The sequence below is a fragment of the Mauremys reevesii genome, unplaced genomic scaffold (assembly GCF_016161935.1).
Source record: "Mauremys reevesii isolate NIE-2019 unplaced genomic scaffold, ASM1616193v1 Contig183, whole genome shotgun sequence".
NCBI lineage: Eukaryota > Metazoa > Chordata > Testudines > Geoemydidae > Mauremys > Mauremys reevesii.
This window is the reverse complement of record NW_024100808.1, coordinates 38,676-54,691: the sequence shown is the minus strand read 5'-3', so window position 1 is coordinate 54,691 and position 16,016 is coordinate 38,676. Positions and strand designations below refer to the sequence as shown.

Here is a 16,016-nt window from a genome sequence, read left to right as displayed (position 1 = left end):
TTTGGCCGGAGTGGAAAAGATCAAGGAACCAGCCTCTTATCAGAGTAGTGAGTATTAGAAAGGAATAAATAGGTTGATGTTTATTTTCTTTGTAACTTGTCTTGGTACCATTAAGGGAATTATCACATTTGGGTATTCTTGTGTGTATTAAGATTTTGCCCAGGGAACATCCTCTGTGTTTTCTATCTGTTGTCTGTGAGGTCAGCTGTATGCCGTCTCCCAGAGGTTTTTTTTCTTTTACTTTTCTTTTCTTTAATTAAAAGCCTTCTTTTAAAGTACCTGATTGATCTTTCCTTGTTTTAAGATCCAAGGGGATTGGATCTGGACTCACCAGGAATTGGTGGGGGAAAGGAGGGGGGATGGTTAAATTCTCCTTGTGTTAAGATCCAAGGGGTTGCAGCGGTGTGCACCAGGGACTGGGTGAGGAAATCTCTCAAGGCTACCCAGGGAGGGGAAGGTTTTGGGGGGAAAGAGGGTGTTCCAGACACTGAGGAATCTGGGTGGTGGCAGCAAGACCAGATCTAAGCTGGTAATTGAGCTTAGAGTTTCATGCAGGTCCCCCACATCTGTACCCTAAAGTTCAGAGTGGGGATGGAACCTTGACAAACCATTACCCACATTCCAGTTTGAATATTTACATGACAGTCCACTCAGTGTGATGGGCGTCTCCCATGGTCCATTGTGGGTTAAGTATCCTTTGGATGGGCCACTCAGTTTGAATGGTTCCATGAAGAAGTGCAGGCTGATTACCTTGTTAGTTACTCCAGGAGCAAATATATTAAATACAGATATAGAGCCAATACTCATAGATTGGTTATTAATGACCTCTGTTTCATGTGTGGGTCCCCGCCACTCCCTAGGGGTGTGCACAGGTGTGGGTCCCAGCTGCTCTCTCTCCCCCTCATTGAACAAGGTGTGCAGGGTTACTGCCCTGGGAACTGCAGGGCACCAGTGGACATGGGGCTAATTTGAGGCAGGGCAGGGGCTGACTGGAGGTAGGGTCTGGCTGCAGGCAGGGCAAGGGGAGCAGGGCTGGCTGGAGACAGGGGTGTGTAGGATGGGCTGGTTTCAGGCAAGGCTGCAGGGGTGCAGCAGGGGTTGGCAGGGCTGAGACAGAGGAGTGCGGGACTAGCTCGCCAGGCAGGGGTGCCGGGCTGGCTGGAGACAGGAAGGGGGTGCGGGCTGGCTGCAGGCAGGGTAGGAGGATACAGGGCTGGTGTGGGCAGGGCAGGGGTGCAGGCTGGTGCAGCAGGGAAGGGGGTGCAGCAGAGGTAGATGGAACCCCAGCCCTTTAAATAGCCCCAAGCCCCCAGCATCCCAGGCTCTGGGGTCTATTTAAAGGGCCCAGGGCTCCCTGCTTTAACCCCGCCCCTGACCTTTAAATATCTGGAGGAGCCCTGGGAAGCGGCAGGACTCTGGGGGCTATTTAAAGGACCAGGGTGGTAGAGGCAGCTGGAGCTCCCAGCCCTTTAAATATCCCCAGAACCCCACACACACACACCCAGGGTTCTGGGGACTATTTAAAGGGCCAGGAGCTCCAGCCGAGAGCTGGGCTGCAGGGCAAGGGCTTGCCGTGCTCTGGATGGGGTCGCGTCGCAAGTCCTGCAGCGCTTTGGCCAGAGCTGCGGGGCCATGGGGCTTGCCGGGCTTCAGCCGAGCCCGGCCGGGCCACAGGGCTTGCTGCGCTCTCAGCCGGAGCTCCCGCCGATCCCGGGACCAAGGCTTCCTCGCTCCAGTCGGCGCCTGGCCAGGGGAGCAGGGCCACGAAGACCCCAGGGGTCCGCAGCCGGCAGGGGTGGTCTCAGCCATTTCGCTGCCCCAAGCACGGTGGCACACCGCGGGGGCACTCTGTTGGTCGCCAGTCTGGCGGACGTGCCTGCAGAGGGTCTGCTGGTCCCAGGCCCGTGACCTCCCGCAGACGTGCCCGCGGATGCTCCACCAAAGCCGCGGGACCAGCGGACCCTCCACAGGCAGCCTGCGGGAGGTCCACCGGAGCCGCCTGCCGCCCTCCCGGCGACCGGAAAAGCGCCCCCCGCAGGCATGCTGCCCCGGGCCCGGAGCCGCCCCTGGCAGCCAGGGTAAGTAAAACAAATTAAAAAGGCACCTAAGGCTTGGTGCCCTCTTAGGCCGAGGCCCCATTCGGGGAAATGAAGCGAATAGGCCTATAGCGGGCCCTGGCCCCAGGCCCCCTGAATCCTCTGGGCGGCCCTGGTTCCCTGGGCAGGACCGAGTCACCCAGCACCGAACCTGCAACAAGAAATAAAATATACTAGTTGTATGTAGTCTGAGCGCTCACCACTATAACCTTAGACAAGTAGATTGAGAGAGAGGCAATAGGGGGACAGAAAGAGAAACTGCACAGAGAGGGAGAGAAAGATGGGAATAGGGAGGCAGTGTGTGTTTGTGTGTGTACAAAGAGAGAGAGAGAGAGAGATTCGGGCTCAATGGGACAAGCTCTAGGACCAACTACCTGGATATAGAGTGAAAACAAAAAGTCCGAACATCAACCGTTTGCTCATAGTTTTAAGCAAAGTGGCTCCGATTTCAGTTCCGCCTGAACCCTTCAGCCCTGAAGAGACAGCCCTTCCTGAATGTGACAGACTCGCCTAACTTCTGCAGCCACTGGCCTAATGAGGGGCGTATGTGGAACTCAGAGCCCTCGGAACGAACCGTGGTTGGTTTTGCTTGTGAACGGTGTCCTCGCCTTCCTCAACCCTCCTTTAACGTGTCTTGATTTGCTGGTAAGTGCGACTCTTTGCAGGCGGTTACATTAAGTTGGAAGCACAGTGACTGGTTGTACATAGAGTAAATTACATGTCAGAGAAATCTAGGACCCCACCTCCCTACAACCAATTTCTCAACAATTCTTGGTTATTGGTGCACAGTGAGGAGAGAGTCCCATGGATTTTTTTCCCAGAAGAAATTGCGCTTCTAGCTTTCGTGCCTCGGAAAATCCCCGCTTCCACAAACATCACATTTAAAGATTCAAATTAAATCACTCGCCAAAGACCCCCTTCCCTCCCGCCAGGATAAATTACATTTGAGTGCGCACACACAGCTCATTCAGGGAAAGTCTTAATGCACAAAGGCTTCAAAGGATTTCCTGAATATCTGAAACAAAACAAGCAAAAACCCAAAACCAAGGAATAGTCCGTGGCACTTTACAACAAACTCCAAAGTTCCTAAGCAGAATTTTTCTTAACTGAATTTTACAGCGAGGCAAAGGATTATCAAGGGAAGTACTTGTACCCGGGCTTGTCTGGCATATGGTGAAATCCACATTTTTTACTTCTACTGCTAAAATCAAATCCTTCCAGGCCTACATATAAGGCTTGTAGAGGATTGATTTCATGGATTTATTTGGCAAAGGTTTATGGCTGGCTGCCAGCCTGATGCCAACTCTCCTGCTTTTCCAACCCGGCTTGGGACTGGCTATGGCAGAGTTACAACCACTAATACTGACAGTACTTTACACTAAGCAGGTTTTAAATGGTGAAATCTAGTGATTTTTTCCTTAGGAAGCAAAGAAACACTTTCCGCAGACTCTGTAACTAAGGAATGGCTTGTAGGAATAACTGAGTTCTTACAATAACCTCTTCTGAGACAAGTAACAGAGTTACACAGATTTTCAAGGTCAAAAGGAAGAATGATGCACATGCAGTTTGACCTCCTGCATAACAGAGGCCAGAACATTTCTCTCAATGACTCCTGCTCCAAACCAATAACTGATGATTCCTCTGGAGAAATGCGAGAAATTCCATGTGAAAATAACCCTCCCCTCGTCTAGAGAAACATCTGAATGGCTCGTGGAGGAGAGGTCCATCGATAGTTAGTAGCCAAGATGGGCAGGGATGCAGCCCCATGCTCTTTGTGTCCTCAGCCTCTGACTGCCAGAAGCTGGGACTGGACGACAGGGGACGGATCACTCGATAATTGTCCTGTTCTGAAGCACTGGCACTGGCTACTGTTGGAAGAGAGGACGCTAGGCTGGATGGACCATTTGCCTTACTGAGCCAGATCATTCTTATGGTTTTTTCAAAATTACTTGCATGATTTATTATCTCTTCAAGGGGGCACGCCTGCCATTCTGGGAATTACATTTACGCTGTGTTTTATTTTGAATCCAACACTCCCTGAGAGTCTTTCGACTCTCGTGTCATACAGAGAAGGAAGGAGGGAAATCACAGAGAGGACTCTTTTACATCATACACTTTCTTTTAATAAACAAAAGAGGAGGAAGAACTATTTTCATAATTGGATAAAGGACTAGCTGTTATCTTTATGACACTGCTCTGCCAAGTTCAGTTCCTTCTGCTCTTCCCACGTCTGGGAGAATCTTTCCGCTTCTTTCCCTGTGTGGTGTTATACCCACCATGCTGTGCAAACTACGCCGGATGCGTTATTATCTCAGTTATGTAAATGTGAGTTAATACATGTATGAATTTACAACCTTTAATAAAAATATTTGTTGTCAATAAAACAAATCACCCCACAAATCCTGGAAAATCGTAACAGGATTTCCTGAAGCTGGAAACATGCTGTAGAAGTTATTGGTCGAGGTTCCGATCTCTGTCCCATCACCGCAACTCTGGCCGGGCTCTCAGCTGCTGTGTGAAGTGTTTCAGTTTCACTGAAATCAGCATCCATCCATCCAGCCTCTTTCTGTCCGTCAGGCTTTCCGCTTAACCAGCGCCTTATGCAAGTAAGTCCTCTGATTTCTGATGAGGCAAAGAATTCAAGTTAATGTCTAAATATTGTATCTATTGCACAGTGTCAGCTTCAAACAAAACTGTTTGAAAACCTGAGTGGGTAGAAGAGCCAGGTAGCAGACGGTTTCACAGAGGACTCAGAAGCAAACACCACTCCCGCCTCATTTCCTCTGGGTTTGGGCGTTTGGTTCAGATTCGCCCTCTGCACTTTTCAGGGCGGCATGTCATGTGGGTCGGTTTATAACATTCAGCCAATAAACTTTGCTTCGCTGTTGTGTTTTCACCGCTCTTTGTGACTCTAAGCGCAGAGTCCTCTGAACAATGGAAATGAGTTTTCTTCTAACCCTTTTTATATTCACTCTGTATCCAGGTATTTGAGCTGCTAGCTTTGTTCATGCAGCCTGGCTCACTGCTAATTAAACCCCTCTTTCTGCTCCCAAAAACAGAACCAATCCACCAGCTGTCTCTGTTTCTCTGCAGCGCCCCAGTCCCTCCTTTTCAGTCTACCTATCTAGGTACCTAGTTTTATTCTCTCTCTTTCCCTCTCTCGGTTCGGCACTCCACTTGTCTGGAACTGATACATTGTATTTATTTATTTCTTGTCGAGGTGCTGCGCTGGGTGACTGGTCCAGTCCAAGGAACCCCAAGTGTCTGGAGTAGAAGGAGGCTCAGTGACATTCAGCTTTTCCTACAATACCACCGATTCTACGGGCGTCTATCTCTACTGGTACCGACAGTCTCCTAACCAAGCCCCGCAGTACATTCCATGGAGAGGACGGCTAACACGCTGCTTATAGCGAAAATGCGGATTTTGCCCAGGAGAGGTTTTCTTCCCAGACTGATGAGAGCTCCACAGCCCTGGAGCTGGCGGACACAGCGGTGTATCTCTGTGTCTTGCAGCAGACACAGTGACAGAGCCACAGAGCAGAGCTGTATGAAAACCTCCCTTCCTTCCCATTCACCAGCACTGCACTGGGGAGAGACCAGAGACAGGCGCCCCAAAGCCCCGCGGTCTCCCCAGTCAGAGGTACAGATACAGCTCGCTGGACAGGCAGGGCCTGTCCCAGGCCCACATCCTGCTGGAATATGGTTATAATAATTGGAGATATACCAATCTCCTAGACCTGGAAGGGACCTTGAAAGGTCATTGATTCCAGCCCCCTGCCTTCGCTAGCAGGACCAAGTACTGATTTTTGCCCCAGATCCCTAAGTGGCCCTCAAGGATTGAACTCACAACCCTGGGTTTAGCAAGCCAATGCTCAAACCACTGAGCTATCCCTCCTTGCTATGTTTTGCTCCTTCCCAGTTAAATTCTGTTTCACCCATTGAGACTTGGGGAAATGACTAGCGAAGAGATTTTAAAGGTTTTAGCTGCTTAACAATGCAGAGAAGCACCTAGGGACGGATTTTAAAAAAGTATTTAAGTGCCTCCTGGGATTTTCAAAAGTATCTAGGCACCTAACACCCAGTGAAATCAATGCGATTGAGACACCTATTTGGTTTTGAAAATTCCACTAGATGCCTAAATGTCTTTAATACCGGCACCTCTAGAGCAATGGCTCTCAACCTTTCCAGACTACAGTGCCCCTTTCAGGAGTCTGATCTGTCTTATGGACTCTCCAAATTTCACTTCACTTAAAACTACTTGCTTACAAACTCAGACATAAAACACAAAGGTCACAGCCACACTATTACTGAAAAAATGTTTCACTTTCTCCTTTGTCTGTGTGAAGTTTTAGTTTCTACTGACTTGGCTAGTGCTTTTGATGTAGCCTGTTGTAAAACTAGGCAAATATCTAGATGAGTTGATGTATCCCCTGGAAGGTCTCTGTGCCCACCTGGTTGAGACCCACTGCCCCAAGGGGAGTTTTGAAAGGACCTACGGTAGATTTATAAAAGGTTTTTAAGCACGTTAACAGGCAGACAGTTGCTATCTACATCGCTATACATCCAAATACCACCAAAATCTGCTCTTGTGGATTTTCAAAATTTCTTTACCAGGTTAGGTGCCTAATTCCTCTCGGCTTTTCATTGGCATGTCTAAGTGCTATAGTGAGTTATAACAATAGCTTGTTTATCAGCACCCACCACAAACACTGGGGAATCCCTTCTGTCCCACTAATAAGGAAATCACCTAAGATGCTGGTGAAGTAGCAGGGAGTGAATTATAATGCTCCCTTGATGTAGGTGACTGATAATTAACTGCAGAGCCTGTACTTATGTCAGGGTGATTACAATTACCTGCCAACGAACACAGCAGCAACAATTCATCCAGACAGGTGAGAAGTCTTTAGGGCAGGGGTGACCCTTTTATAATTCTGTGTTTGTTCGGTGCCTGTCACAATGAGGTCCTGCTCTAAGCCCAGCCCTCCGAGAAGACACTTAAATAACTCAGAATTCTTAGCATAACTGGGTCCGGCCCAGGACAGGGGCTGTGTTGACAATAATCAATCATAACCCTGAGCTTACAGAAGGCGCGTTCTGTGGGGAGAGGACCAGTGAGATGATTGTTTGTAAAGAAGTGATAAACCAACACTTTGTTCAAAGCGCGTAATCAGGCCTGGCTGTTAGGAATCATCTGTTTAAAGCAGATGCCTGAAGCAGCTAAATACCACATCGATAAACACACGGATTGTAAGGGGACCATTGTGACCTTGAGTCTGCTGTCCTGTATAACACAGGAGAGAAAATGTCACCCAACGATTCTTACTTGCAGCCCCTCCTTGGTGGCTGAACTAGAGCAACGTGAGAAATTCCATTTAAAAATAAGACTTTGTGGTCTCAGAACGGTCTCTGAAATGGCTTTCCTGCTGGCTTTTGGTATTTTATTGCAGGGTTTCTTACATCCACTAGTGGGCGCCCCTGGCTTACAGATGGTGACATTTCACATTACATTAGATATTTCTTTCTATAATAATATCTGAGTCAGAAACTGAGACGTTTCCTTGTGACTTCAACATCATTAGACGGGCGAGGATGAGAGGAGGAGGTCACAGAAAGAGCAGATCTAAGTTTGAAAACCGGAATTAACATTTAATAAAAACGAAGAGGAATAACTTTATAATTAACCAAAGACTCCCAGAAAAGGATGGAAGATAACCTTATGCTGCAAAATGTTTTACTGCTTGGCTCTACAGCTCTGTTTTTCTGCTTGATTTCAGGTGAGAAATGTTTAGTTTGACTGAGTTTATATGTAGTTAAGGTTTTATAAAACGTAAGACCTACAGAATTCTGTTGTTACAGGATTTCAAAAGACCTAAAGAGAGTGAAGCACCCAGCTTCCTTATGGGCACACCAAATATTTAAGAAAACAGAATATTTGAACTAGCACAACAAAATTCATCCAAATTATCTGTAGGAAATCCTTGCCCTCTTAAAACACAATACTTGATTTAACAATGGAAACCAGTTTCTGTATAAGATATTATTTGAAATTACAGACATGGTAGAAAGGAAAAGGAAAGTTCTTTAATGACTCTTTATTGCCTTTACAGGTTTTGTTCAAGGTGATTCTGTGTTTCAGTCTCCTCTGAGGTGACAGTCTCAGAGGGACACGATGTATTATTACACTGTAATTTCACCACTATTTCTAACAGCCCGAATCTCTTCTGGTACCGCCAGTATCCGAACCAACCACCCCAGCATATACTGAAAGCCTATAAATCTCCTGCTGCGAAGAACACGTTCATCTCTGGAAAATTTCAACAGTTCTGTTCGACGCTAATAAGACGGTGCCCTTGAAGATTGAGGCTGTTTCCTCCAAGACAAAGCCGTGTATTGTGCTCTGAGTCCCACACTGGGGCAGAGTTGTATCTCCGGCGTTACAAGAAGTGATCGAGGTGCTCACACACACCGAAGGTGTCAGAGACTGTTTTTCTACACGACCCTTCTCTGCCAAGTTCAGTTCCTTCTGCTCTTCCCATGTCTGGGAGGATCTTTCCGTTTCTACCCCTGTGTAGTGTTTTATCCACCATGCTGTGCAAAACTGAGCCCGATGCGTTATCATCTTAATTATATATATGTTAGTTAATACATGCATTAATTTACAACCTTTAAATAAAAATATTTGTTGTAAATAAAAGAAATCACGCCACAAATCCTGGAAAATCGTAACAGGATTTCGAAGCTGGAAACATGCTGTAGAATACATTGAGCGAGGTTCTGATTTCTGTCCCAACACCGCAACTCTGGCCGGGTTCTTAGATGCGTTAAAGCATTTCAGTTCCACTGAAATCAGCATCCATCCAGCCAGCTCTCTCTGTCCGTCAGGCTTTCTGTTTAACCAGCTTCTATGCAAGTAAGTCCTCTGATTTCCTGATGAGGCAAAGAATTCAATTTCATACCTAAACATTATATCCATTGCATAGTCACAGCTACAAACAAAACTTTTGAAAACTCGAGTGGGTAGAAGAGCCAGGTAGCAGACGGTTTCACAGAGGAATTATAAGCAAATACCACTCCCTCCCTCATTTCCTCTGGGTTTGGGCGTTGGGGTCAGATCTGCCCTGCCCTCGACTTTTCCGGGAGGAATCTGGGTCATTTTAACACATTTAGCCAATGGTTCTGTTGTTTCACTGTTGTGTTTTCACTGCCCCTTTGTGACTCTCAAACCAGGATCCGCTTTGCTCAAAACCATGAGCACGAGTTTGATGCTGAGCTTTTTATCGTTACTCTGTGCCCAGGTAATTGTGATTTTTGGTTTTGTTCAGGCAGCCTGTCCTGTTGCTAAATAGTTTCTCCCAAAATAGGAACTATTGCTTTTAACTATCCGCTCTGCCCCGCCTGCCTTTTCCTCTGCAGTACTCTTCCTTTTCTCTTTGTCTGTCTGTCTGTCTGTCTATCTCTCTGTGTTTAGGTTGGACACTCTGACTTTACATAACTGGTATATTTCTTGTTGCAGGTGCTGTGCTGGGTGACTCGATCCAGTCCAACAAACCCGAAGTGTCTGCAGGAGCAGGGGACAATGTGACACTCAGCTGTTCTTACAATACCAGCTATTCTGATGTTTATCTCTACTGGTACCGACAGTTTCCTGGCCAAGGCCCACAGTACGTTCTCCGAATAGGTGCCAAGGCCTACAGCTCTGTCCGTGATTTTGCAGAGTTTGCCAAGAAGAGATTTACTCCCCAGGCTAATGATACCTCTACAGTTGTGACTGTCACAGCCCTGGAGCTGGCGGACACAGCGGTGTATTACTGCGCCCTGCAGAGGGCACAGTGACAGAGCCTCATCCCAGAGCTGTGCAAAAACCCTCCCTTCCTTCACATTAGATTGTCCCCTGTATTTTTTCTGTCTCCTCTTCAAACTCTTTGAGGCAGAGGTGGCATTAATAGGTTGCATAGCCTGGGACCTAGTACAATGGGGCCCCACTCTCCCCTGCGTCTGTCTCCTCCTGTTGTCCTTGTCTTATACTCAGATTGTGAGATCTTGGGGGAAGGGACTCTTTTGTTTTGTATTTGTACAGCACCTGGCACCATGGACTGGAGGGTTCTACACATCCTCCTACTAAGTAATAGAACCCTTCACTGGGGGCAGGGGAGGCCACTCTGTTTTACAGAGAAGAGTTGTCAGCAGATCTCTCACTTACCAGAAGCAAGGAACAGGTAAGGAGGGGAAATGCTGAGTGCCACTTTGGCAAACTGTCTGTGCCAAAGGAGTGAGAAAGTTAAAATATCTCCCAGCTTGGATGAAGCTTGAAAGAGACCCAAAGAAGAGAACCCTGGGAGAAAATTATAAGCCCTCATGGAGAAGCAGACCCTGCCCCTAGCCATTGTGATCCTCACACTGAAGTAATTGTGGCAAAGTATGTTTAAAAGGGAGACTGAGTCAATGGGTGTTAGGCAACTTTTAAAATCGAACTAGGAACCTGTTTGTATCTTTAGATGCCCAAAAGTCTTGGAAAGTCTGACCCTAAATGACTTGTCCAATGTAAAATGGGAAATCTGTGGTAGAACAGGGAACTTAACCCAGATCTCCAACATCCCACTCTAGTGCACTCAGTGAGAGATGGCAATTTCATGCATTTCTGGGGAGCTTACTGTATTAAATGTATGCATCACTGTGAGCCAGGGGTTGTATGCAATTCCATGGGGGAGGGAGACCACAGCTCCCCCAGGACCCGAGAACAATGGGGAGGGGGGTGGATGAGGAAAATTCCTTCTGCTTCTAACACATCCCAGTAGGCACCAACTCCTAGAGAGACTTGCATGTACTGATTCAAGCTGGATGCTGTGCAGACCACCACCCAGAGAATGGATTTTTTTAATAAACAGCCTGAGTTTAAACTGACTCAGGGCCCTTTTAAAAAAAATTCTTGGACAACTTAAGTGTCTTCAAGTCACCAGGGCCTGATGAAATGCATCCTAGAATCCTCAAGGAACTGACTGAGGAGATAGCTGAGCCTTTAGCTAGTACGTTTGAAAAGTCATGGAAGACACGGGAGATTCCAGAAGACTGGAAAAGGGCAAATCTAGTGCCCATCTATAAAAAGGGAAATAAGGACAACCCAGGGAATTACAGACCATTTAGCTTAACTTCTGTACCCAGAAAGATAATGGAGCAAATAATTAAGGAATCAATTTGGAAACATCTAGAAGATAACAAGGTGATAAGTAATAGTCAGCATGGATTTGTCAAGAACAAATCATGTCAGACCAATCTGATAGCTTTCTTTGACAGGGTAACAAGCCTTGTGGATATGGGGGAAGTGGTAGATGTGTCTAGACTTTAGTGTCTAGACTTTAGTAAGGCTTTTAATACAGTCTCCCATGATCTTCTCATTAAGAAACTAGAGAAATGCATCCTAGATGGAGCTACTATAAGGTTGGTGCAAAACTGGTTGGAAAACTGTTCCCAGAGCATAGTAATCAGTGGTTCACAGTCAGGCTGGAAAGGCATAACAAGTGGGGTCCCGCAGGATCAGTTCTGGCTCTGGCTCTTTTCAATATATTCATCAATGATTTACATAATGGCATAGAGAGTAGAGTTATAAAGTCTGTGGATGATATGAAGCTGGGAAGGGTTGCCAAGAGCTTTGGCTGATAGGATGAAAATTCAAAATGATCTGAACAAACTGGAGAAATGATCTGAGGTAAATAGGATGAAATTCAATAAGGACAAATGCAAAGTGCTCCACTTAGGAAGGAACAATCAGTTGCACACATACAAAATGGGTAATGACTGCCTAGGTAGGAATTCTGCAGAAAGGGATCTGGGGGTCATAGTAGACCACAGTGTAACACTGTTGCAAAAAAAGCAAACATAATTCTGGGATGTATTAGCAGGAGTGTTGTAAGTAAGACACGAGAAGTAATTCTTCCACTCTACTCCGCACTGATTAGGCCTCAACTAGAGCCTTGTGTCCAGTTCTGGGTGCCACATTTCAGAAAAGATGTGGACAAATTGGAGAAATTCCAGAGAAGAGCAACAAAAATGATTAAAGGTCTAGAAAACCTGACCAAGAAGGAAGATTGAGAGAATTGGGTTTGTTTAGTCTGGAGAAGAGAGGACTGAGAGGGGACATTGCAGTTTTCAAGTACCTTAAAGGTTGTTACAAGGAGGAGGGAGAAAAATTATTCTCCTTAACCTCTGATGATAGTACAAGAAGCAATGGGCTTGGAAAAACTTACTAACTGTCAGGGTGGTTAGGCACTGGAATAAATTGCCTAGTGAGGTTGTGGAATCTCCATCATTGGAAAATTTTAAGAGCAGGTTAGACCAACACCTGTCAGGGATGCTCTAGATGGTGCTGGTCCTGCCATGAGGGCAGGGGACTGGACTTGATGACCTCTCGAGGTCCCTTCCAGTTTTATTATTCCCCCTGTAATGCTTTTACCTTAAGAATAAAACATGCTTGCTGAGTAAAAAGGCTGCATCGTAATTAATACTATGGTCAATTACCTTCCAAGAGAATGCAAAGCAGAGCTGCTGGCCTTTTTCGGCAGTCTGTCTAACAGGGGATATCACAGCATAGACAGGGGTCTGTTCAGCCTGGAAATACCCTGGTTAGGGGGGAGAGAGAGATTTTTCTTTGCCCACCAGAGGTGACAGCTGTGGAGCCAGAAGCCTGAGAGGTGTGCCTGGAACATGGAGGGGGAATATAGGTGCAGTTGCCCAGATCTGTGACCCACTCGACCATCCTTCTTTGCTTAGAAATATAGCTTAGGATTCACAAGGGGGCCCAAGGGAGTTAAGCACTGGTGTTCCATTGAAGATTTTACAGCAGGCAGGTTTTGAAAGATACATGGAAAATATGGTAAGAAGAATGTTTTTAAAAGAGCTACATTGTCAATTTCATCCAAGCCCCTTAGCTCTGCAATGGCTTTATAGAACAGCTAAAGGCTGTATATATTGACTCTCTAGAAGAACACCATCCATGAGAAATGCCACCAGAAAATAAATTATTCTCCCTGTTCTAGTCTTGGATTTCACAACATCCTCTGTCAAAGAGTTCCACAGTATGCAATTGTATTTTCACTTTCAAGCATATTTCTTCCTGCTATCACTTGATACATTGCTTCATATGTTGTTTACTACTATAAATGCTCCTAGACTCAAAGGGCCCAATCCAGGAAAACACGTAGGAACTTGCTTCACTCTTGTTAAAATGAATGAGTACAAACATTCCTTAAAGTTAAACATGTTTAAGAGCTTCGCTATGTCAGGGATCTTAGTTTAAAATGCTTAAAACAGGGTTTCTCAAACAGCGGTCACCGCTTGTGTAGGAAAGCCCTGGTGGGCTGGGCCAGTGTGTTTACCTGCCCCATCTGCAGGTCCAGCTGATCACAGCTCCCACTGGCCACAGATTGCTGCCCGGCCAATGGGAGCTGTTGGAAGTGGTGCAGGCTGAGGGACTTACTGGCCGCCATTTTGAGAAACCCTGATCTAGGTGCCATCACCATGGCCATCAATTTTCCCAACTGTGTGCTAGGAAATACTTGGACTCAGTATTTTAAACTGATTTTGGGTTTTGAACACCAGATTCCCATTAAAAATGAACAGGGATTGATATAATAGATTGACAGATTTAAAAAACCAGGAGGAAGCTGCATTATTATCTGTTTGACTCATGCATGGCATAGAACATCATCCCATAATTCCCTGCATTAAGAAGAACATTTTCAAAAGGCTCTTTTGAAAATGGGACTTAGTGTCCTACCTCACTTAGGTACTTTTGAAAAATTTACTATAAGCCCATAACTTCTATCTAAGTTTCTTTTATGGGCCCCATTACCTGAGCTCCTCACAGCCTTGAATTTATTTAATTTTCACAACACTTCTGTGATATAGGGCAGGGTCACGGTCTCCATTTTAGGGATGAGGTCTTCAAGCGCAGAGAATTAACAAGTCATCCATCCAAGGTCACAGAGATAGTGTTTGGTAGAGGAGGGACTAGATTCCCAAATCCTAGGCTCCTGGCCTAATCACAGACCCGGCTTTCCTCTCAAACCTTCCTTACAAAGAAGCTAGTTATTCCCCCCCGTCCCTCCCTTCCGCGGCACAGCTGAGAGATGGGAGAGGGGAGGGCAGCAGCAGCTGCTGCTAGAGTAGCAATACCTGGCTGTAGGTTAAAAATACCTACTCCTCATATCAGTATTTCTCCTAACACCGAATCCCTTAATGAGTCACTTGTAATTATGGTTAGGATTTTCAAGAGAGTTAAGCACCCAGTTTCCTTTGAAAATGCCAGTGAAATTCAACTCTCTTGGGCCCTTTTGAATATCCCAGTCCCAATCGCCAGTCAACAACAATAAACACAGAAATTTCCTGCAAGTGTGAAGTTTGTAGGCCAGGGGAAATTTGAATAATGACTGGGCATAGTAAGAAGTTGTTTTTAACATGTGCTAAGGTATCGCCTTCCTTATTTTATTTTCACAGCTCAGAAAATAATAATGAATACTTACCGGTTTCCAAAAATTCTCCTCTGGAGAAACATCGCACCTGAAATTCCATGCGAATTTTCCCCTCCTGGGTGGTCTCTAATAGTTTTTATTGGTTGCTGTCAATATCTACTAGAGGGCGCTCCAGACCTGCATATTTAACCTTTGACTTTGTAGTTTGTTGATATGTACAGTACGATACCTTTAGCGTCGCAAGGCGGGAAGGAAATGAAGAGGGGCTTACAGAAAAAGCAGGGCTCATTTTTACATCGTGCACAATCATTAAAATAAATAAAGGAAACAACAAACAAATTAACAGAAGCGGAAGAAATATTCTCTTGCTCGCTACAGACACGGAGTAACCACGAGGTTAGTTTGAAGCTGCAGGCATGCTGTGTCTAGGAGTACAGCTCTGCAGTCTACTTTTGTTGTCAGGTGAGGTCAATTTTTGTGATGTTCATTATGAACATGTAAAAGTATGGAAGTCGAAATATGTTTGTAAGGGCCAGGCAGGTCCTGCTGTTAACATGTTCCCTAAACGGTGACATTGAATATCGCATGGTATTTAGGGAAGAAAATCATTCTCCTTTTATAAAGAACATATGTCATTCTGTATTCGGGCTGGGATTAACAGAGCTGCCTATCGGATTTGGGCAGCCAGTTCCCATCCATTTTCAGACATCTGATCTGCTTCTCTTAGTCGGCTTTGAAGATCTCAGCTGGAAATAAATGAGAAAAAAATACAGAGATAAGCAAATAGATATGTCTTGCAGAGCGGGGAAGGACAAATAAATAGAGAGGGTATATGCGGATAGTAGATAGAGGGAGTGTGGCGGACAACGAGCTAGCTAGCTAGAGAATGTGTGTGTGGATAGATAGATAGATAGATAGATAGATAGATAGATAGATAGATAGAAGGGGTGTGTGGGGACAGGTACGTCACATCTTTGGAACCCTTCTGGGATGCTCAGCTGACAGCAGACACAGCTGTGCTAATTTTTTATCGTCAATTTGCATCTACTGTTTTTCAGGACTAAGTACCGAGAAGAACAGTGTCACCCAGAGACAAGGACAGCTGACCCGGGTACAAAGTGAATCTGTCACACTGGGCTGTACTTTCACGACTGAAGATGCAGGTTATGACATACACTGGTACAAACAGGACAGCAGCGGCCAGACGAAGTACCTCTTCCCAAGGTCTGTCGGGAGCGAGCACAACGGGGCTGGGAGCCGGTTCTCACTGGACTTCAGGCGAGCCGAGAAATACGTGGGTCTGATAATGGCGGAGTTAGAACTGAGCGATTCGGCGATGTGTTTCTGAGCTATAGCTGAGAGGGCCTGTCCTTAGGTTACCAGGATGGTTGGGTTAATAGAGGGGCGTTTACAAAATCCAGAGCTCAGTTTTCTCTTGACTCGGAGACAAAACCTG

The 16,016-nt window shown here is 45.9% G+C and overlaps 1 gene segment (V, D, J or C); it reads left to right on the top strand.

The window, feature by feature from the left end:
• Nucleotides 1-9,323: 9,323 nt before the first annotated feature.
• On the top strand, nt 9,324-9,929 carry LOC120393341 (the record flags this gene model as incomplete). The annotated part of the segment is given in 2 exon segments: nt 9,324-9,391; nt 9,610-9,929. Coding segments are annotated over 2 exon segments (388 nt in total), but the record flags the coding sequence as incomplete, so codon positions are not given.
• Between the last annotated feature and the right edge of the window lie 6,087 nt (nt 9,930-16,016).